Source organism: Xiphophorus hellerii, chromosome 5 (assembly GCF_003331165.1).
Source record: "Xiphophorus hellerii strain 12219 chromosome 5, Xiphophorus_hellerii-4.1, whole genome shotgun sequence".
NCBI classification, from domain to species: domain Eukaryota; kingdom Metazoa; phylum Chordata; class Actinopteri; order Cyprinodontiformes; family Poeciliidae; genus Xiphophorus; species Xiphophorus hellerii.
This window is the reverse complement of record NC_045676.1, coordinates 32,382,031-32,404,163: the sequence shown is the minus strand read 5'-3', so window position 1 is coordinate 32,404,163 and position 22,133 is coordinate 32,382,031. Positions and strand designations below refer to the sequence as shown.

Sequence of the window (22,133 nt, the reverse complement as noted above, 5' to 3'; positions counted from 1 at the left end):
ACAAACAGTGGCACCTCTCTACTGCAAGCTGCCCAAAAAAAGACCATACGCTTGTACTTTTGGCCACTGAGCAGTTCAATTAGAGCAGTAGGGGATTAAGTACCTTGTTTAATGGCATATTAACAGCACAGATTAAGGACAAGACAGACATATTTTATTTACTTTTTCTGTCATTGTTCTCAGTAGGAAGTTCAAGCCACTGACCTTCAAGCTGCCACTGCAGTTCCCAAACCTTCAAACTCACTCCCACCTCTCTCCCCTGCTTTCTGTTTTACTTATCTTTTCTCACACATACACACACACACCTACACATATATATACACATATACAGTATATACACCAGTGCCCGATCCCCAGTCAGTTTCAACTTCAAAAGACTGCTGTATTGCAGCAGTTATTGGTTCCTGTGTTTTGTCTTTTGTGCCCTGAGAGATTTAAAAGCTAAACAACCAGTTGTGTTTTTATCAAAGCTTCTTCAGTTTGTCTGTCAGTCAGCAAGCTCTACAGTCAGTACCATGGGGAAAATTCAGATAAGAGAGAGATATGTGCACCCCTAACTTTGTGCTGAGTATCGACTAAAACAAAACAAAGCCCAAATAATAAAGTACATCTTTATTTGCTTTTATGAAAACTAAAAATCTATCTGGTGACCTGCTAAGCAATGACTTGATACAGCTATTTCCACCTCCTGCTTTGGTCTTGCATTGCTCAGCTTTAGTCCAGACATAAAAGGCTTTTTAACAACAACTCATGATTGTCTGCTAAAATAAACGTTATACACTTGAGAATGCTGTATGTTCTATAAAACATCTTCCCATGACTGTACAAAGACACTCCAGTGTGTGAATTTATTATCTACAGCATCCATTTACTAACATCACATCCATCTGGCTACTTATTCAACATAGGAACACTTGAAAAGAGTTAAGCAATAAAAGAGAGTTTCATCTTTTCCTTTTTGATTGTGTTCAGGCTTGTACCTCATCATAGTCATATTTTTTTCTATGTACATCCAGCTCCAGTTCTGACCAACAATGTTACTCTGATTGATACATGGGTGTCAGCACGGTCATTCACTGATGGCATCACAAAGAATACTTTACATAAGTGGCTTTAATGGCTAATACACTATATTAGCCAGTGTTCATGCATTTTTCTGAACATAACAGTTTTTGTTTTCTCCATGATGGTAAAACATAGATCTTATCTTATCTCAAGAAAAATGTGGGTTGGCCCTAAAAAGTCCCAACACAGGCCACATGTAGTATTTGTAAAGAACATTTTAATGCTGACATACCATCTGTAGTCAAACTTCTTGTCTCAACATTTTTATCAAAATGATAAAACACGTAAACAGTGTTGCTACAGCTAATTGTCTGTAAAAGATAACTTGTTTTTTCCTGATGACCTTTAATTCAATTCATTTCAAATTCAATTAAAAATAACTTTATTTACCCCCAAGGGACAATTAAAGGAGGCACAGGGGGGTTACATAAAAAAGTACAAGAAAAAACAAGTAAATAGCAATCACAAATGACACCTGTAGTTACTTAATGGTCTGACTGTTGACTCCCTGCTCTACCCCTGTGTTTTGCCATAAAATGTGTTTTAGCTGTAGGTAGTTTGCTCCCTTATGCCAGGCCAAACTTTTGGAGATTAAGAGTTATTTTTCTCTCACCAGCTGGCTGAGATCTACCACATGTATAAAAATTGCTCATAGTCAGAAGCTGGTTTCAAATCAGCAGGTGTCAGTCAGTTATGGTAGATCTAAAATTTGGTTTGATGATCTAAATGTGAGAGAATACAAACTGATAGAAGAATCCATAGAGCACTGGTAAGTTAAAAGCACATCTTCTGAAACTGGGATAATTTTCCTTGAGTAGGTTAGGGTGAACCCTAACCCTCCTCAAGCTACACGTTAGGCTGGATTTTATTTCAATGTCATTTGTGAATGTTAGCTCCTCATTTTCAATAGTGGAACTATACAGCTTGAAAAAGCTTGTAATTTTGGAGAAAGTCTCATCAACATCAATATTTCCACTAAATCAGAGACAAAACATTATTAGCAACATGTTTGATAGAAAAAAACCAGTAAGGAGGATCTTTAAAGCACAAGTGCTCATATCCTTTGTCTATGGTCCCAATATATTTCCAAACACTCACCTGACATATTCCATAAATAGGTCTTTACTTTACAACCCATTAACTTCCTAAAGCAAAGGAAAACTTATAAGTTCAGTGTTCATTTCCTGTTTTGGTGATCATGTCACAAAACTATTTTTGGTTTGACAAAAAACATCACAATGCAAAACAAAAACCGTCTTCCATTTAATTTGATTTTCATTCAAGTATTGATGTATTGTTTGATGTGTTGGTGCTGTGTGGAAGATGGGAACTACAATTTCCCTGAGGGTAAATCCCAAAGGGATTAATAAAGTTTTTTATCTATCTATCTATCTATCTATCTATCTATCTATCTATCTATCTATCTATCTATCTATCTATCTATCTATCTATCTATCTATCTATCTATCTATCTATCTGTCTATCATACACAAATGACACATCACAGCTGTGTGTTATTCCAAATGCCAAACATTTTGAACACAAAAAAGGTTAAGGTATTTTTTTGTAGGTGACTCACCTTATCAGCCATTATCATAGAGGAGCCTCCATGAACACCCAAAACTGGAAGCTGTGTCTGAACAGACAGGAAGTCTAGGATCTGGGCGATGGCCTCCTGATCGGTGCCATCAGCAAACACAAGGCCATGGAGACCTTCCCGAGACAAAAGCCCACAAACCTGAGACAGAGTGAATAAACCCAAGTTTTAACCAAAGGAGTTTACACATATGCCAGGACAGCACAATATATCCATCCATCCATCCATCCATCCATCCATCTTCTCCTTATCCTGAGTTGGGTCGCAGGGGTACCAGCCTAAGAACCGAGGCCCAGACTTCCCTTTCCCCAGCCACTTGTTCCAGCTCCTCCGGGGAAATCCCAAGGCATTCCCAGGTCAGCCGAGAAATATGGTCCCTCCAGCGTGTCCTGGGTCTTACCCAGGGTCTCCTCCGGGACATGCCTGGAACACCTCAGAGGGAGGTGTCCAGGAATCATCCTAACCAGATGCCCGAGCCACTATAACTGGCTCCTCTCGACATGAAGGAGAAGCGGCACTACTCTGAGTCCCTCATGGATTTCCTAGCTTCTTATCCTATATCTAAGGGAGAGCCCAGACACTCTATGGGAAAAACACATTTCAGCCGCTTGTATCTATCATCAAATTGTGGCCTAGGGTGTTCTGGTGCCAAGTGCACATATGGACACCCTTATGCCTGAACATGGTGTTGTCCATAACGAGGACAGAAGTCCAACGACAGACCATCACTCGAGTTCAGATCGTGTTCAGATCAGGGGAGCCTGATCTTAACCATGACCCTCCAGGGCTCACTGTCATTGCCCACGTGAGCGTTGAAGTCCCCCAGCAGGACAAGGGAGTCCCCAGGAGGGGCACTCTCCATTGAACCCATTGAACTGTTGTTAGTTTTAAGTTTAAACGAATATTTTGTTGCCTAAGGGCATCAGAAGGTTTGTTGGCATATGTGTAATTCCTTAAAATACCTAAGAATGTAAATCATTCTCACCTCTATGATTACAGACTTTGGGTCTGTCTGGTTGATCTTCAGGATGAACACAGAGGTTTCAAGTGGATCATCAGGGCGTTGAGGAGGCTGAAGGTTCTGGTCAGCTACTGGGCGTGTCTGGCCTAGAATCACACCCACTTTGAGTTTTGGAGGTTTTTGGGATGCAACAGGCATCGTGACTGAGAAGAGTAGGACCAAGGTCCAGCCCACTACACCCATCATACCCTACAGAAGACAGAAAGGCAAATGGGAAGAATGAAATCAGTACTTTTGTCCTGAAAAAACAGTGGCGTTAAATGTAAATCCTGAATTGATATGACTTGTGTTCTTCAAAGCATTTGATAAATTCTGAAAAATATGGAAGCAAATATAAAAAACAGACCGAGAAATTAACAGGATTTACTTGAAAAGAAATCTATCTGAACATTTTAATAATTTTTGAGCTAACAATGATCGTCTACATGCCATCTGAAGGGAAATCTCGTTATAGTGTCTGTCAAACAATGAGGTACAGCCAATATAAAAAAAACTGTTTTATCATTCTTTAATCAATGTTAAGTGCCAGTACAACAAGAAACTGTTGCAAAGAATATTGCCTCAGTTTTTAACGCTCCAGAGAGTTGCCTTTTAGAAAATAAGGTAATTGGTCTGTGGAGGCTTGCTTGGTGTCAGAGCTGGAGAAAACTGGATAGGAGTTTATGTCCCACTAGTTCAGAAGAATTTCATTTTGTCTGGAAAGACAGTCTCACAACACACATTAAGTTCTTTTGTAGTGTTAGGAAAGCATATTTGTTATTAGAAGAGAAAAAGAAAAACACAACGCTGCTTTTTCAGCGCTATTTTCAGGCCAATAAAGCAGTTAGGGCTTCACAAGCTCCTTCATAAAAAAGAAAATGTTTTCATTAGTGACAAAATTCCATACACAATTTATGTAATGCATAGCTATTTTCATACCTATCCTTAAGAATGCTGCAAAAAAAAAAGTGGCAAGACCAATTAAGTTTGTGTCTTTGAACTAAAATAATGTGTGGAAGACGTAAGTATTTGGAAAAACTATTGCAATTTTTGTTAACAGAAAACAAGGTTCCTTTATAGTTATTTTAAAGGGTACAACTGCAAAAGCTACATGAATAAAAAGAACATTGAACTAACATTGTTTGTTTATATTAATCTGCTAAGATTAAGATTTCATGTGCAGTAACCTCACCTTTGTTTGTCCTATAGTTCTGCAGAGATGTCCATTTGAGTCTTTGAGGTGTTCCGAAAGATATTTTCTGATTTTAATTTAGCCTATATATTTTTATTTACAAACTATTTTTCACCATAAAAATATTTTTTTGTTCTGTCTGGTTTTATGTGTCAATTAATAGTACCAAAAAGACACCAACTTCCAGTATCAATAAGGACAAGGTAACCAAGTCTAAATCTAAAAAAATTAAAGTTCAAATACAAAAGAGTCATCAAAAATCTGCTGAGGTATTTGCAAACCTATGATCTCATGTACGCACAAAAAGTGTTTTTACCTGCCGTGAAGCCATGCAAACTTTTTCAGTGGACAATAGTAAGCTAAGCACCAAAACTCACCTAAATATGCTAAAATCTGACTTCATGCAGTGTCTTTTAGCTCAAGGAGCATCAAACACATTGTGTTTGAAAAATGTAATGATTTATTTTTTAAACTAAACCAAGGAAACTGAACCACATTTATACCTATACATTCCATACAGACACAAAATAAATAAATATAACAACACTAAAACTATGGGGAAATCACTATCAGATGTAAATAGTAAATTTCTTCTGCATTTACCACTTGTAGAAGTAAATATGCATTGGTCTGTGCGACAAAGTGTAGAAAATTAATCTAAATATTAAGAGACACTTTTTGTTCTCACAGAAAAGAAAACGGGGTCAGATCAGCAGGTCAGGTTTGATGATTCCTAAGATGGAAAAGGTGTAGACCATCACATGTGTCTCTAAATAGCTGAGCAAAGGTGTGTGTAATGTTGTCACCTTTGGCTCTGCTTTAGAATGTCGCCAATGGAAGGATTCAGAAACCATAATGATCTGCAGGGACGTGTTGGTGATGGTTTATTATCCCCAGCCTTGAAGAAGGAGCCGTGCGTTAAGAGTACCAGTGCAGCTGGAGCTGCTGCCAGGTAAGACAGTCATCCATCAATGTGTCTTTATGAATAGAAAGCATTTTAATTTAGTAAATGTGCAACTTAGATATGCAATAGTTCCTAATAAATGCAGTGGCATGGTGACCTTGTCCAACACATGCTACCTCTTTGTGAAATAACTCTGTTTGTCTTCAAATTCCAGCTGAAAGCTCTGCTGTTCAAAAAGTATTACCACTTGGATTAATCAACATTATTTTTTGCTTTTGTCTTGTTATTTATTGCTATAAAGTTTAATATGTTTTTTGTTGTTGTTGAGGTGACCTTGTGTGCCTTGAAAGGCACCTTTTAAATAAAATATGTTAATATTATTATTATTAGAACTGTATTACTTCAAGCAGGGACAGTTGCCATGGTTATTTGGACATGTGGTGGGCGTCTTCTGGATATATTATACCAATTCACATATGTATTTATGGGTGGGGACTGGGCGATCCATGTGGTACCAGCAGCTGTGCTCCATTTCACTGAATTTGGGATGTATAAATGAAAGTTGTACAGCCAAATGTGTGTCCATTGCTTCACACATCAGAATTTTTTTGTGCATTGCACTTTTCAAAATTTGTCCCTACAAAGTTGCTCATTCTTTTACACATGAGACCCCTGGTGAGCAACTACAAGAAATGTCTTACTGCTCCACTCGTAGCATGCTAAACTTAAAAGAAAAGTAGAATGATAAAATTTTCATTTTGTAAAAGATTCCAATTCATCATGTAGTATGCACTGCTTATGCAGAACTTTATAGGAATTGTGACTTTTAATAAAACCTCCAGTATCTCTTACAGCAGCATTTCCCAATTCAGGTCCTCAGGCCCCCCTGCCCTGCATGTTTTAGGTGTTTCCCTTCTGCTACATACCTGGATTGAATATATGGGTGATCAACAGGTTTCTGCAGCACTTGATGGTCATGCAATCATTTGAATCAGCTGCTCTGGAATAGAGGCACATCTAAAACATGCAGAGTAGGGGGGCCTGAGGACCGGAATTGGGAAACGCTGTCTTACAGCATAATTTATAGTAGTCATAGAAGAAATCTATGAGTTTTGAGGGCAAGTTTTGAAAGGCTTTGAACTGACTCCCCAAGTTTCTTAGATTGTCTTGAAGTTAACTTGATATATAAATTCAATTATGAGGTCAAGTGTCACGTACAAAAGCAAAGATTAACAATAAGATAAGATGAAGCAGTAAGTATACTGCTCTATTTCTGCCTTTTACTTTTTAGATATTTCCTAAGTTAACATCAAAAAGACTGACCATTTTAAGATGAGGGTTAAACTTAACTTTCTCTGCTAAACCTCTTATCGGGCTTCATGAGATGCCCTGAATCGCTCTTCCAGTGTCTGCCTTTATTTGAACATAATCTACGCCTGCAGGCAATGTGCACAGTAAAGTGCCAGCGATTAATGGATAAAATAACCCTGAAATAAATGTAATCTGATTTTACCTCATTCGTGGGGTGTAGAGGGGAAAGTTTCCACATTGCTGAAGGCACACAAGTGTCTGCATCAATCAATAACATTTACAGTAATGAAAAAAAAAAGCGTGTCTTTCAATGGCATCTGCTAAACGGAGTACCAGTCTAACTCAGAGGAGACTGAGCTGGAGTTCCCAGTTTCAACACACTTTCTGTTACCTTTCTCTGTAATGAGAGCAGATCTGAAAAGCAGCAGATGAGTAGAGGAAATGCAGTGTGAAATGCCTGGGGCTGAATGGGAGCTAATGAAACCATGATGTGAATGCTACATTGCATCTCAGCCAATTTTTACACCACCACAGTCCAGCAGAGCTGAAAAAGCACCCCAGGAGGAAACATCCCATATTCAAAATTAAGTTACTTCTTCCAGATTTCTTCATCTTCCGGCTTCTTTCTTTTTATCCATGCATCCATACAGTACCTGCATATCTTTCTCTGGGAAATCTCCTGATGTGTGTGTATGAGTGTTGTTTTTTAATACTGTGTTTCCAGTTGGAGGAGTGTGTGTATGATCCATGTCATCTTACACCCTGTCTAATCAGGTCAATAAGGAAAGGCAGTGTGTTTCAGTGTGCTCTATCTGCCCTGGTGCCCACAGAGTAGCCTTTAGCTCCAGCAGCACTTAGCATACGCTGCTAGATCGCACAGAGCTGCACTCCTGACTGAAAGAGTTAGTGTCAGTTTTTACTAAACAGAAAAGGCTACATGAACTTTTTTCAGGAGCCAGCCTCAGCACTAACACTGCCAGGAAGCAAAGTGTGCTGTGCCATGGTTTGTAAAAAGGTCAGGTATCAACAAAAGTTACAGCTAATGACAACCAAGCAATAAGTTGCTGAGACAATTATAATATTATCCCAATTAAAAATCTTTTTTAAGTCCTATTTTATGGGCTGTACATTCATGTAGAAAACAGTAAGCCTGAGTGTTCTCGACAAGAACTGACTCCCTCCACACAGAGGGTGAACCATAAAAGGTGACAGTTAAAAAAAATTCTTCTCTGAGTTTTGCATCAAAGTATGTTAATGTCAAAGTGATTTTTTTATTTTTTTATTTAATAATATCATGCAAATAAAAACATGCAACATAAGATAAATGATTGCATAAACATTCACCCTCTTTAAAGTGGCTGACCTAATTCAACAATGATCCAGCCAACTGGTGCTTGTAGTCTCACAATGAATGGAATGGAGATCACCTGAGTGCAGTGAGTGTGTCTGAAGTGACACACCTGGGTCTGAAAAGTCCATTCACTGGGTTATCAGTGTTTCTGGCTACAATTACAACATGAAGACTAAGCAATACCCCAAGCAAGTCAGAGAAAAGATTATTGAAATGTACAAGTAAGAGGATGAATACAAAAAAAATCTCTCAGGCACTGAACAGCCCCTGGGTTTCAGTTAAATTTACCATCTGGAAATGGAATAAATACATCATGTTTTTATTGTTTTTTTTTATTTTGGCCTAGGTCAGGCTGTCCTCACAAACTGAGTGAGAACAGCCATGCAAAAAGGACACTAGGTGGAGAGCAATAGGTCACCATGACTACGCTGAAGAACTTACAAGTTCCAGCATCTGAGCTGAAAGATACTCAGCATATAACAACTTTTGTCCGGGTTCTTCACTAGTGAAGCTTTTTCTTGAAAGTGGCAATGAGAAAACTTCTGTTGAACAAAACTCAAGATGCCATGGTCAAAAGCAAGGAAGGTATTTGGTGTGATGAGACCAAAGTGGAGCTTTTTGGTAGAAAAAACTCTATGTTTGGCACACACCAACACTGCACATTACCACAAACACACTATCCCCAATGTGAATTTTTATGGTGGCAGCATTTCACCTTTTTAGCCGCAGGCCCTACAAGGCTTGTAAAAGTAGAAAATAAAATCAATGCAGCAAAATCAAAATAAAAATCATGTAGAACAACTTTTTTTTTTACATACAAGATGCCTAAACCCACACAGAAATAATTTAAGGACAAAAAAGATGAATGTTCTGGAGTGGTCCAGTCAAAGCCCAGACGTCTATCTAATCAAGAATTTGTGGCAGGACTTAAAAAGTGCTGTTCACGGCTAATGCCCATGAAACATGAGAGAGCTTGAACAATTTTGAATGGAAGATAAGGGTTAAGGTTAGAGTTAGGGTTAGTGGAGTAAAATTGCAATGTCCAGATCTGCAAGTCTGTCCAAACAGACTTCATGTCATTATTGTCATTATTTTGTAAAATTCTGCTTTCACTTTGAGATTAAAACATTTTTTTGTTTTTTCTTTTTTTTTTTACATTTTTTATGTCAAAAAAGTCAAATTTTGTTGATCATGATTTATTTGTAAAAGCAATTAAAGGGTTAAATTTCCAATAGTGTGAATACTTTTTATAGACACTATGTTACTGAGACATAGACACCACACTCGTTTGAATTCACTTGAAACAAGCAAAGCATAATTCTTTTTCTCCTCTGAAGTTAAATCTAAATCTATGAAAACTGAAAATTGTGCCTCTGTCAAAGCAAGAGACAACAACCCAAATGCTCAAGTGGGAGTCAGCACTAAGAGGCCCTCAAGCCGCTTTAATGACAATGATTAAACATTGTATTGTTACCACAACCCAGGGTGAGTTTCTTGAATTTAAGCACATCTTTTGCTTTAGCTATGTTGCCCCTAACTCTTATTAAATTAAATCATGTGGGTGTAATTGCTTTAATCTATCAGCCCACAATTTTATTCTTTCATTCATGGCCAACCAAGCAGCCTCAGTGTCGAAAGATGCCAGTACAAATTATGATCTTACTATCACTATATATGGCTTCTTAAAGTCATACTCTAGTCCAGATATTTTTTTTCACTCTTTGCACTATTGTTAATTTGTCTTGCTTTTCAATGACAATACACAGCTTCAGGTAAATGATCAGATACTTGTGTATCGGATGGTGTGGCATACACATTTTGATCAACCACTTTGAGATAAATATATATAACACATACAGTATGTGCCCCTTCTATGCAAGTCATGCAACTGCAACTGAAATGTTGAAGCCATATTAATGTTAGTTAGTCTCATGCTATGCAAGGCATAGCACTGGTTTACTCTCCTCTGTAAGATACTTAGAATCACAAGCTGCTTTGTGATTTATTATATAAGGATCTCACTTGGTCGCAGTCAGAAGGTATACAGTATAAAGAATCAGCAGTTTCAGAAACACTCAGACCAACCCATTCTGGCACCAAGACCCATGACGGGTTCAAAGTCACATTAATTCACTATCTTCCACATTCTGATGCTGGGTTAGAACCTCAGCAAGTCATAATCAACCTGTCTACACGTCTAAATGCTTTGAATTGTAGTCAGAGTTCTTCTTCAGATTCACTGTAATACAGACTGATACAAGAGATTTTTCTGTCCAACAGCCGTCACTATGGACAACAACTCTGGAGAATTTGAATTAATATGAGTTACAACATTTAATTTCCCTTTGGGATCAATAAAGTATTTTTGAATTTGAATTTAATTTGAATTGCTGTGATGTGATTGGCTGATTCACTTCAATGTTTCACTTGCTGACAGACATTCTTTGCCTTTCTGTTTTAGTTCACAGATGGTCTGTTTCAGGACCATCTCAACTCTGTTATATTTAGTGATTTGATCTATCATTATCTGCATAGCATCGTTTTAAGTACTTTTTTAGCCTCAGTCATGGTGGGGTAGCTGTAGTGTTACAGACGTTTTCGAAAATGCATGCTTTTTTCATGAAAAAGGTATTGCATAAAGTCAAACAATACATTAACAACAAAGACATAAAGAACTCACCCATGGTGTTGAATAATGAAGCAGTAAATCATATCATCTTTGTTATTATTTCTACCCTAGCACAACCACTATTGCAGAAAACTTTAATTGCATCTTTCTCCCATCCTTTCCGCTGATAATGCTTTGAATACAGTTTTTAGTCATACAATGTTCATCAGTTTTTGTTTTATTTTCTTCACAGATTAGTTAGTTATTCAGCAAAAATCTCATTCCCAAACTCCAAGAGGAAGAATCCGATTTATTTATGTACATATTTTACCGGTAATCTGCATGAAATTTGTGTCTGACTTACAGAAGTAGCAGCTAATTATCAGAAACTGGGAAAGTGTTGTAGGTACATTCTGAACAGAAGCAAGATCTGCAAAGACACAGCTCTGACCTCAAATGGGAATGAGGTAAGACATCAAGATTAATGTCACATGAAGAAAACCTTAAGTAGTCAAACTAAACTGTGGCTTCTCTAATCGTTTACTGAGGTCTTGATTATACAGAGTGAATATTGCTTTAGCTCAGCCTCAACTTGTTTTAACATTCAGCATAAAACTCAATTAAAATACGGTACAAACACTGAGTTTAAAGCCCCCATAAAGTGTATTCTGACTCAGTTTTCATGAATAATAACAAAAAGGAACATAACCTATCTAGATCACCTGTGTTTATAGAATAATTTACTTGATAATGTTGTGTAAGGGTATTCATAGCTCATTCATACTACAATTTTCTAACATTTTATAATTTTACACCTGTGGTAAACATCCAGTTAGATATTTTAACATTGGTATTGTTACTTTTTTCCGCTATGAATGAAAACCAAACTTCCCAAACAGGAAAAGACATGGTCACTGATATCAAACACACAACACACAAGAAAAATGTAGCAAAATACACATTTTGATGTTACAACCACAAACGTCAGTGTACTTGTTGGGGATTTTATGTGATATGCCAGCACAAAGTAGTGCATAATAGTGAAGTGGAAGGAAAAGAATAGATGGCTTTCAAAATGTTTTGTAAGACAAACATTTCAAGTGTGGTATGCATTTTTATTCAGCCACCCTGGTTCAACTCTTTGTATTAACCATTTCTCTGCAGTTTCAGCTGAATGTCTCTACCAGCTATTGACACTGAAATGTTTGACCACTCTTTTTCCTTTTCACAAAATAGTTTAACCTCAGTCAGATTGGATTGATAAAGTCTGTTAATAGTTAAATTAAAGTTTTGTCACAGATTCTTGATTGCACTTTGATCTTGACTTTGACTAGAAAATTCTAACACATAAGCACAATTTGGTTTGATTGGGGACCAAAACTAAAACATGTGCTCCATTTTCAGCTGCTGTGGTTCACATTCACATCGCACTGTGTCAAACAATCCAAACCCTTTGAAAAACCTGTTGACCCAAGAACTACTGATGGAAACAAAACAAAGCCTCTTTAGAGGTTGTGAGCCCAAGTTCCTTCTTCATTAAATGTAAACATAAATGGAGTGGTGTCAGATTTCAGCAGTTGTAGGATTTCTCTTTTGTCTTTGGTAAAAGACCATGAGTCATTTCTCCAGCTGGCATTAGACTCTAACGTTTATTTAGGTTGTATTTACCCACAATTCCACAATGTCCACTTCCAGCTTAGTCTGCGGTTCTCTTGGCATTAACGTATACATTTGAACAGTAGCAGAGTTCACTTGCTGAACTGAGACTTAGGTTTTTAGGAGGGCCAGAGTTTGCAGTTTTTGGTCCGAATCCGAATTCGATTACACATTCACACCTTCCCTAACAAAACCGGACTTTCTAGATAAATAAACAAGTTTAATTAAAGCAGACTAAACGGGGAATTCACCCATAGTTACATTTATTTTGTTCATAGCTTCCTAAAGGAAGTGAACTAAATATGAATGAAGCCACACCTTTAAGATCTTTATTTGTAAGTTAAAACAATAAAAATTTTGTTCCTTTTTCTCCCACTTTAGTGAGCTAGTTTGTGTTTATCACATTAAGTATCTGTACAGTGCGTTTTACTATACATACTCACACATAGGGATAACAATAAATGTGTGGGGGTTTGTAAGTTAAGATGTGAACAATATGGAAACCAGCAATGACGATAGTGATATTGTTATTGTGCTTGACAATAGCGATATGGTAAATGGGCTGAAGTTAGAAAGCGGTACTTCAGTTACACTGACCACTTAAAGTGCTTAATATTAGAGCCACATTCACCCATTCACACACAAACACACATTTATACACCAATGAGCAAATCAGCAGGCAAGTCAGGGGCACATTGACGTGACAGGAGGAAGCCGAAAACAAATCTACAACCTTCCGATTGCAAGACGACTTCATAATATAAATTATGTTCATTGGTCATGCGTTCAAACAGTGAGCTTATACAGAGAACAGTTCAGTGGGAAGAACAGTCAAGTGATTTGGCTGTTTGGAAAGAGCCACAGTGTTCTAAAGTTATGAAGAGACTTGGCCACCCACCTTTATTGTTTCTCAGCTTTATTTGGCTCCAATAGTGCTGTGAGAAGCTCACCATGCTCTGCACTTTCTCATCCAGTCTGTTATAAGCTGTGTGTCTACTGGGAAAAAGAACTGGAAATACTTGCAGATGGAGGCGCAACATCTTTGGCAGCATGCTTCAGAACATATACCTTGCTTTCTGGCTTTTTTTTTTTTTTGGTAAACTAAAAAATAATTTTATGTTTTCCATTTGTGTGTGTAGCTTGTTCAGGTACTTGCATTTTACTTTATAAACCCAAAACGGAACTGGTGATGTTCTACCGCAGCAGCAAGACAGAAACACTAGTGTGTGACAGATATGACCTGTGGTTGTTCGCAACGTCACCTGCTGTTATGAAACATATAATCAAAAACATGAAGGTAATGCAGAAGACAGAGCTGAGGAACAGATTTAGTAAGAGAACATTTTGCTAACAGTTGGGAGATTTATATTCTTTTTGGGTGCAGAAAATAAACAATTCTACACAAATGCTCCTGACTTGCTCCAAACTCCGTAGAGACAATGCATGAAAGACAGATTGTGTTAAAGCTGTGAAAATACACCACTTAGGTTGGATATGCTCACTTGTGTGCTTTACTGTTTTTGCTATACAGAGACCTTGGCGCAACATTAGTTAGTTGTGTCTTACATGGAGACAAAATGTAACAGATGAGTAAATCTGAAATACACAAACAGAATCCACATTTGTGAGGCTTCAAAAAATGATGAGACTGACTGCAGCTGCACTTTGTTTCAGCACACTTGGAACAAAGTGCTGAAAGTCGGGGACAAATGAGACAAAAGAAAACATTAAAAGCAAAATAAAACATCAAAATAAAATGACAAAGCTAAATCCAAACTATGATCAAAATTTCACACCATATTGAAAAAAAATACCTAAACCGTAAGTTTAGATAATGCAGTACAAAAAGCCAACCGAGAACATTCACAGAGAGAAAGCTTCTTATGGTTTTGCCATCAGAATTTTATGACAGTGTGAATATCTACCAGAAAATGGCAATAGATCCATATTTTTATTAAGACTTGGGCTTTTAGATAATGTGGTCTTAAACTTTTGATCAACTGATGAACAATCCATTTCACTTTAACGGCTCTTTGCATTAAATTGTTAACTCTTTCTTGTCTCCCTTCCATTTATTCATTTTGCCTTTAGAATCGTCTTAAGATCCAACAGTACAAGAAGTGAAGTCTTGCCATTTTTTTAACTGGTTTTAAAAGTTTGATCAGGAGTGTATCCATCATGTCTGAAGTGTCATCAGTAATACTCTCATCTAGAAATATAAGGGGAATCCTCGTAACTAGGGTTCTTCAGAATCTACCTCCAAATCTTTCAAAAATTGTCAATGCCACGAACCAAGCCTAATTACAAACATAGCAGAAATATCAAACAAAACAGTTTGCATTTCATAAAACTCTATAGTGGAAATCCATACTTTATTACTCTGATTTTACTGTCAGAGTAAATATGAAGAGAAACTGCTCCTATATAAGTCAATGTATTGATACTTGCCAGGAAACATTACAGGCTGCAAATGCAGGAGAAAAGGTGAATATTGTTAGGTTGAAAAGAATACATCTATTTTGCATAGATCACAGATTAGACCTCATGAAAGGAGGAACAGTCTTTATTTTGCTGGTGATAAATTACGTTGCGTTAATGGTAATAAACCACTAAGGAGGTGCTGCTTCAAATTAACCTCTGAATCACTGAACATACAGCTATGTTCAGTGATTCAGAGGTTAATTTGAAGAACCTGTTCAGTGAATACAGCAAGTGATGCTTTGCTCTGCCAGTTATGAAAAATTCACTTCATAAATAAAATAAAGAAGGAAAAGAAAAGTGACATTTTCTCTCTGCACAATCAGCCACCAAAACCAAGAACTTTGACCGACAGCTGCTGACAGATCCGCATGAGACCAGTGATGCTCGGACCGGCTGAAAGTCATGAAACAATGACACAAATCAGAGCATTGGACTGAATACAGAGCATCCCAGTGTTTGGGTCACTTACTTAAAAAATCTAATCAGTTATCCACTGACCATTGCTCACTCCAAAAGTAATTACAAGACGAACGGCTTCAAATCATCCACTACTAAATATTGCGTCTTTTGAATTAAAAATGAGCGGAAAAGGAAACATGACTTTGTGTTTCTGTTTCTTTGTGTTCAGGATGTTTATTGAACCTCTTTACTATTTTTATTCCACTGTTGTTCCAACATTAAGGCTAATACAAAAGCACTGGAAAACTGACATAACAAGTCGAGCCCCAGCACGACACACTCCTGTTGACATATCTCTACATATATGTAGTATAGTATACATATGTACGTATGTCTACATACTGTATGTCAACAAGAGTGGTAGTGAGTTGTACAACACCACTACCAAGTTCATCCCACTCTTCTAACTATGAAGATTGTTCTTTAAACTTTTACAAAGTATTCTTACCAGCTCCTGAAAATCTGAAAATAAAATGTTACACAATTTCAAATATTTTAATTTATCTTTCCTGAAACCACTGTATCAAATTTAATAGCATTGATATTTTCAATAAACAAATGTTATATTTCTCTTTCTCTGTCTGTATTTAGATGTTAGCATTTAGGGGCCTCCTGAAGGCTTGGGGGCCTTAAGAAGGACTTTACTTGGATTTAACAAAAGTTCAAATAATTGATATTTATTTTAAGATTTGTTGTTGTTAAGACTCTATAGTTGTGGCTTTAAGTATTGTTGGCAAAGTCTTCCAGTAATATAATTACCCAGTATTTTTACATTTCCTGTCAACTTAACATCTTTTAATACAAAAACATGGTGCTTAACCCCGAGCTTAGCAAATTTTGTGGGGGGGGGAAGGAAGGAAGGAAGGAAGAACTTTAGTTCTGACTTTAGGTTTAATGCTGTTTTCTGACTAAAACAACAAGTTTAGATGTTATAATAGCTCAACTTTTCAACTGAAAGAGAACATGCTTCTACTGTATTTCATCAGTAATTTATAATTCAGGCCTGTGTACATTTATCTTTTAATTTGTGCATGTTCTATGTTTCTATATCCAGATTTTTTTTTCTGAAATCATCTGAAATGTTGCATCAGAGTGAAAGGAGACATTTCAAGTAGGCGTTAAAATATAGTATCTCCTTCTGAATTACATAAGATTAATAAATGAAAACAAGGAACATGCAGGAAATATTACAGATTAACTTTGAAATCACACATTTAAATTAGCTTTTTATCACTTGGGCAGAGATCACTTTGTTTCGTCATCCACCCACATGGACACTGAACTACTGAATACTAATGAAGCCTAGGCGTAAATTCAAACTGGAAGACTCTCTAGCCCCACCTGCATCATCCAATCGGAGCGTCTTGCTCATCGTCGTCGACCTATCTACGCTGGACTAAGCCACGTCACGGCCAATCACCGACCAAGCCCCAGTTGATAAGGACCTCCGTCCATGGCATCTTCCGCTTTCCAGCTGCGCTCAACCCACCTCTGCTCCTTCTCCAAAGGAATTCTCCTCTAATTCATCTAAAAGGCACTGGACCTTATTCAGCTTTACAGACGGAGCAGACAAGAACATAAAGCATTAAACTTACAAAGACGTTTGGTACCTCCAGCAGCGAGGACTGTGGTTCACATCCTGCATTCCCCGTGCAGAGTTCTCAACTGTTGCACCATCACTGGTATGGCACAATAGCATATACCTCCACCTTCTCCTGGCTCTTCGGGCACCCATACTTCTCCGACCTCCACCACCAGTGGGGGGATGACATTCCTAATCAGCATCGGGAATGCTCATCCGAGCTTATTGCAATTCACAGCTCGATGTCCTCGGCTGGGGCCCGAACGCCAAAAAACTTTAATTCGTAAATGTCAATAAATCTTTTTAATCGCTGTCTTTCTCCGTCTGAGTCTCTCCAGGTTGAAATGCTTGTTGTCTTATTTCAAACAGATGTAAAGAAATGTCACCTATTTATCTGTAAGGATGTGAAACTCTTAACAGCATGACAGACTCTTTTCACATACAATTTTCAAGAATATGGGAAAATGTTTCCACTTTTGAATCATGAGAAATGTTTGTGACTAATCTGTGTGGGAACAGATGTCATGAAATCATAAAATGTTCTTCTGTTATTCAAAATAACACACAAAGTCGAGACTTAAACCATCAGTGGTTCATGACAAATAAATTAAGCTGCACAGTGTCACTATAATGTGTCATTAGATGCTATGTTGCTTTAAGTTATGATTTATTGAAATCTGCTGTTCCATAAGGAAATATGCTTAATCTGGTCTAGGGAATATGTAAGACATTATATCACTGAATGAACCACTTTACTCTGTGGACATGGTGAGCAGAAATAACTGGTGAGTCACATCATTTAAGACTTTGCCAATACATTTTAGAAAAGGGTGATTCCATCCCCTCTTATAGACATTGTACCTTCTTTCAAACAGAATTGCTGTGTGCATTCAGATTTTTTACCCTTTCATTTCTTCATTCTCATATTTAGAAGAATATTAAGTATTATGGAGGCCAAATTAAAAGAATTTATTTAATTTTGAGGATACAAACTATCCGTCTGACATTCTTCCACACTCATGGCGAAGACTGCTGACTTCATACTTGTCCATCAAATAGTCACTGACACTGACTCCTTGTGGACACTGTCCACAAGGAGTGTAAGCAGCAAATAGTCCTTGCTAAAGAAGCTGTCTGTTGAAAAAAATGTGTTTTAATAAAGTATAACAACTTGTTTATCAAAATCAGGTCCAGGAGGGAAATCCTAACGTCCCTCTGCCAGTGATACACTCAAGTTCATTCTGGGGTTTAATCCAATGCATTTCCAAGCCAGAAATGAAAATGAGTTTAAATTATTTTTTTGTAAAATGCCTTAAGATGACATTTGTTGTGAATTGGCACTATATAAATAAACTGAATTGGATTGAAGAGATAAATACTCCCTCCCAGGTGTTCTGGGTTTGCCTCAGGTTTTCTCTTCTCTATCTCTAAGACCACCATTAGCAGACACCTGTATCCAGGATATCATTACTTTGGCCTTGAATCTCATTTCATGACCCATAAGTGAGGGTAGGAGTACAGACAGAATGGCGTACAGTTTTAGGTAGCTCTTTCTTCACTACTGAATACTGGAGCAATGTCTACATTATGAAAGAAGATCCATCAATTTATCTCTATCTATTTCCTCTTATAATCACTTCTGATTGAGACAAGACACTTTAACTTCTCTGCTTGAGGCAAGCTCTGACTCCTTATCCAATTCACCTGTTTTGCTGCTGAGTGTTTTGTTGTCCTGAGCTTTAGGCTTTGATGGGGATTTTCATGGCAAACTGATCTCATTAACCTGTCAGACAAAGAATGACAGAGATCTTGATAAACAAAGCTAACTTTATTGGTGTATTGGTGAATGGAGAAAGCGGACCAGGGCATCCTCATGGAACCAGACCTGGGAATGGGAGATTGAGAGCTCTCCAGAGAGACTTAGACCTCTATGATTTGGACATAGCCTGAAAAGGCAACAGGAGGTCATCTCCACATGGGCCAAAAGGGAGAGAAGAGGCCGGTACAATGTGTGCCATTGATCAGGCCAAGACGGGTGCCTGTAGGCATGCTGTTTCCAAGTGATAATATGTTTTAATAAAATAATAAATAATAATTAGTTATTTCTTGGAATGCCTGCCTAACTCATGTGTTCAGAAATATGGGTGAGAGATAGCACTAATGTGTATATGTAAATTGAGGCTAACGCATATGAGTTTGTGGGTATGGATATATGGATGTATATACTTAGACAGATGTAAACCCAGATAAAATGGAAAATTAATGAACCTGTTTATTTTATAAAAAATTTTTTTATTAATGGGGGCCCATCTGAAAATATTGTATGAGTTTACGGGGTAGGAGTTCATAAGTTTCTTACTTCTTCCTACTCTTTTTCGAGCATGTCTAGATTACTGTGGTACAAAAATATGTATTTTCCATTCCTTGTTCTTGTGCATGATTTTATACTACTATCATGTTCAAAATAAAAATAAATAAATTAATAATTTTTTTCAAAATCATAAATGGTACATTTTTTATCACGAAGTGTAAAAAATATTTGCACATGGTCGAAAAAGTTATTATTATTTAGCTTAGTTATTCTCGCTCCAGTTCGCTTATCTGTCTTAAAATAGAATCTGTTTATGAATGCATTTGTTGTAGTTGTACTTCCCCTCTTTAGATCCACAGATAACTCCACAGTCTAAGATCCGATATTGAGGTCGCTCCGCAAAGCTGGACAACAAAGACAATGACGAGTAAACCTGCACTTGGCAGTTTGAGTGACGTTAAACACAGACACTTTGATGAAAACCTTCACTGCTTTCTTCACAGCCATCAGATACTGAGCAAGACTTTGAAAAGGATGAGTCCTGAGGTGATGACTTTTCAAAAATTGCTCCAGTCATGTTGTAGATCATCTCAATTTGTGGGGAAACGGTAGAACAAGTTTGAGCAGAGCCAAACAAAAAATAAAAAATGCTTTTATTTTATGATCAAAGAAAACATCCTCTAAGGTAATTTAATGACTAACATAAAATTACCCCTTAGTATACCATATTTAATATGGATTTTCTCTATCATCTTGTCATCTGACTCGTTTCTACAGTTCAGAGTTTTTGGGTATGAAATATGCTTTTAAAATAAAACTGATTAATTAAAATCAACTTGTTAGACATGGAGCAAACCCAACAGATTAAAAACACCAAACACACCCGTGGTACAAAAACACTAAACAGTATGCTGAACTGAGACTGAGCCCTCCTTAAGAATTTATAATGCAAATTTTCTAGCTCTTAATTATTCAAAGGACCTGAAACATTAAAATGACACAGGGCGCTTTCAGACAATGGCTGATAAGTCTTGTTAGACAATCTGATGTAATGATAAAATAAATTAAATTTTAACTAAAAAAATGGGGTTTGTTCTCCTTTTCATGCATGAGAAGCATGCCACTCTCTTGAACAATCTATTATTGATGGGACTGAAGAGATACAGTATATTAACCCATTTGATCCATCGTATAAAGACTATATTTTGCAACAAATTTCTGGGGAAATAATCTTGATACATGGATTTTTGCTATTATTTTACATCACATTAAGTTTAAGAATAGCAAAGTAACACAAAAAAGTGAGACAAATGTAGTGAAATTCAGTGTCTTGAGTACCTCTTCCACTTTTACAGCTCTGGCTGTATGTGTAGGGTCATCCTGGTGGTGGAAGGTGGGACTCTGCCCCAGTCTTAAGTTTTTTACAACCTCTAAAAGGCTTCCTTCCAGGGTTGCCCTTATACAGGGTAATCCATTGTCCCATCAAATCTGACCACCTTCCCTGTCCCATCTAATTAAAGCATCACTACAGAATGATGTGTCCACCATCAAGTTTCATGGCGGGCATGGTTCCAGTCAGGGTATAGTGAAGTGTCATGGTATTTTACCCCAAATAGTCTGACAGACTCTGTTCAATTTGGGACCAAAATTGCAACATTTGTTAAATTTCAGCTGGTACAGTTCCCACTACTCTGTGTCAACTGATATATATATATATATATATATATATATATATATATATATATATATATATATACTGCACAGACATAGAGCACACAGGAAATGAGTAACTTCAACAGGATGGAAGAAAATAAAACGATTTCATTGGATCTGGGGGGTTTTTTGACTGCAACATCAGGAAAAAGGAGCACGAGAAACTAGAGAAATACCAGGGCCTCAGAGAGGAACTGGAGAGGGCCTGGAAGGTGAAGACCACAGTGGTGCCTGTGGTCATCGGGGCCCTCGGGGCAGTCACCCTCAAACTGGACCAATGGCTACAACAGATCCCAGGAACAACATCAGACATCTCAGTCCAGAAATGTGCAGTCCTTGGCACAGCCAAGATACTGCGCAGAACCCTCAAGCTCCCAGGCCTCTGGTAGAGGACCCGAGCTCAGAGGATAAGAACCACCCGCGGTGGGTGAGAAGGGAATTTTTTTTTTTTTTTTTTATATATAGATATATAGATATATCTATATATATAGATATATATATAGATATATCTATATATCTATATATATATAGATATATATATATAGATATATAGATATATAGAGTGTCAAGAAAATCCAAGCTCATCCCACTTCCCCATGCTGGAGATTTAAGTTTAACAGTAATAAAAAATAAAGTTATCTTTAAAATGAATCACTCAAGTGACATCTAGGCCCAACAGTAGACTTAAGTGTCAATAAAATAAATCTGGTTGTGTGTGTTGTTTTGTCTCATGCAAACTTTGCTTTAATTCTACTTTTTTCTATCTAATCATAAGAAATCATAGTCAGACAGAGAGAGTCATTAAACAGGAAAAGCAGGTTTCCTGGAAATAGAGGAAGTTTCCAGCCTGCAGATTTATAAAAATAGCTGAGACTATTTCTTATTTTAAAGCATGAAAGTTTA

General features: G+C 37.2%; 1 protein-coding gene across 1 annotated transcript in view; it reads right to left on the bottom strand.

The window, feature by feature from the left end:
* Positions 1-22,133, bottom strand: part of grin2ab (glutamate receptor, ionotropic, N-methyl D-aspartate 2A, b) — a 152,647-nt gene that overhangs the window by 110,904 nt on the left and 19,610 nt on the right. The window contains exons 3-4 of the mRNA XM_032562573.1: positions 3,648-3,872; positions 2,645-2,803 (exon numbers count right to left, since the gene is read on the bottom strand). Coding sequence (XP_032418464.1) covers positions 2,645-2,803; positions 3,648-3,872 — 384 coding nt within the window. The remainder of the gene's footprint in view (positions 1-2,644; positions 2,804-3,647; positions 3,873-22,133) is intronic.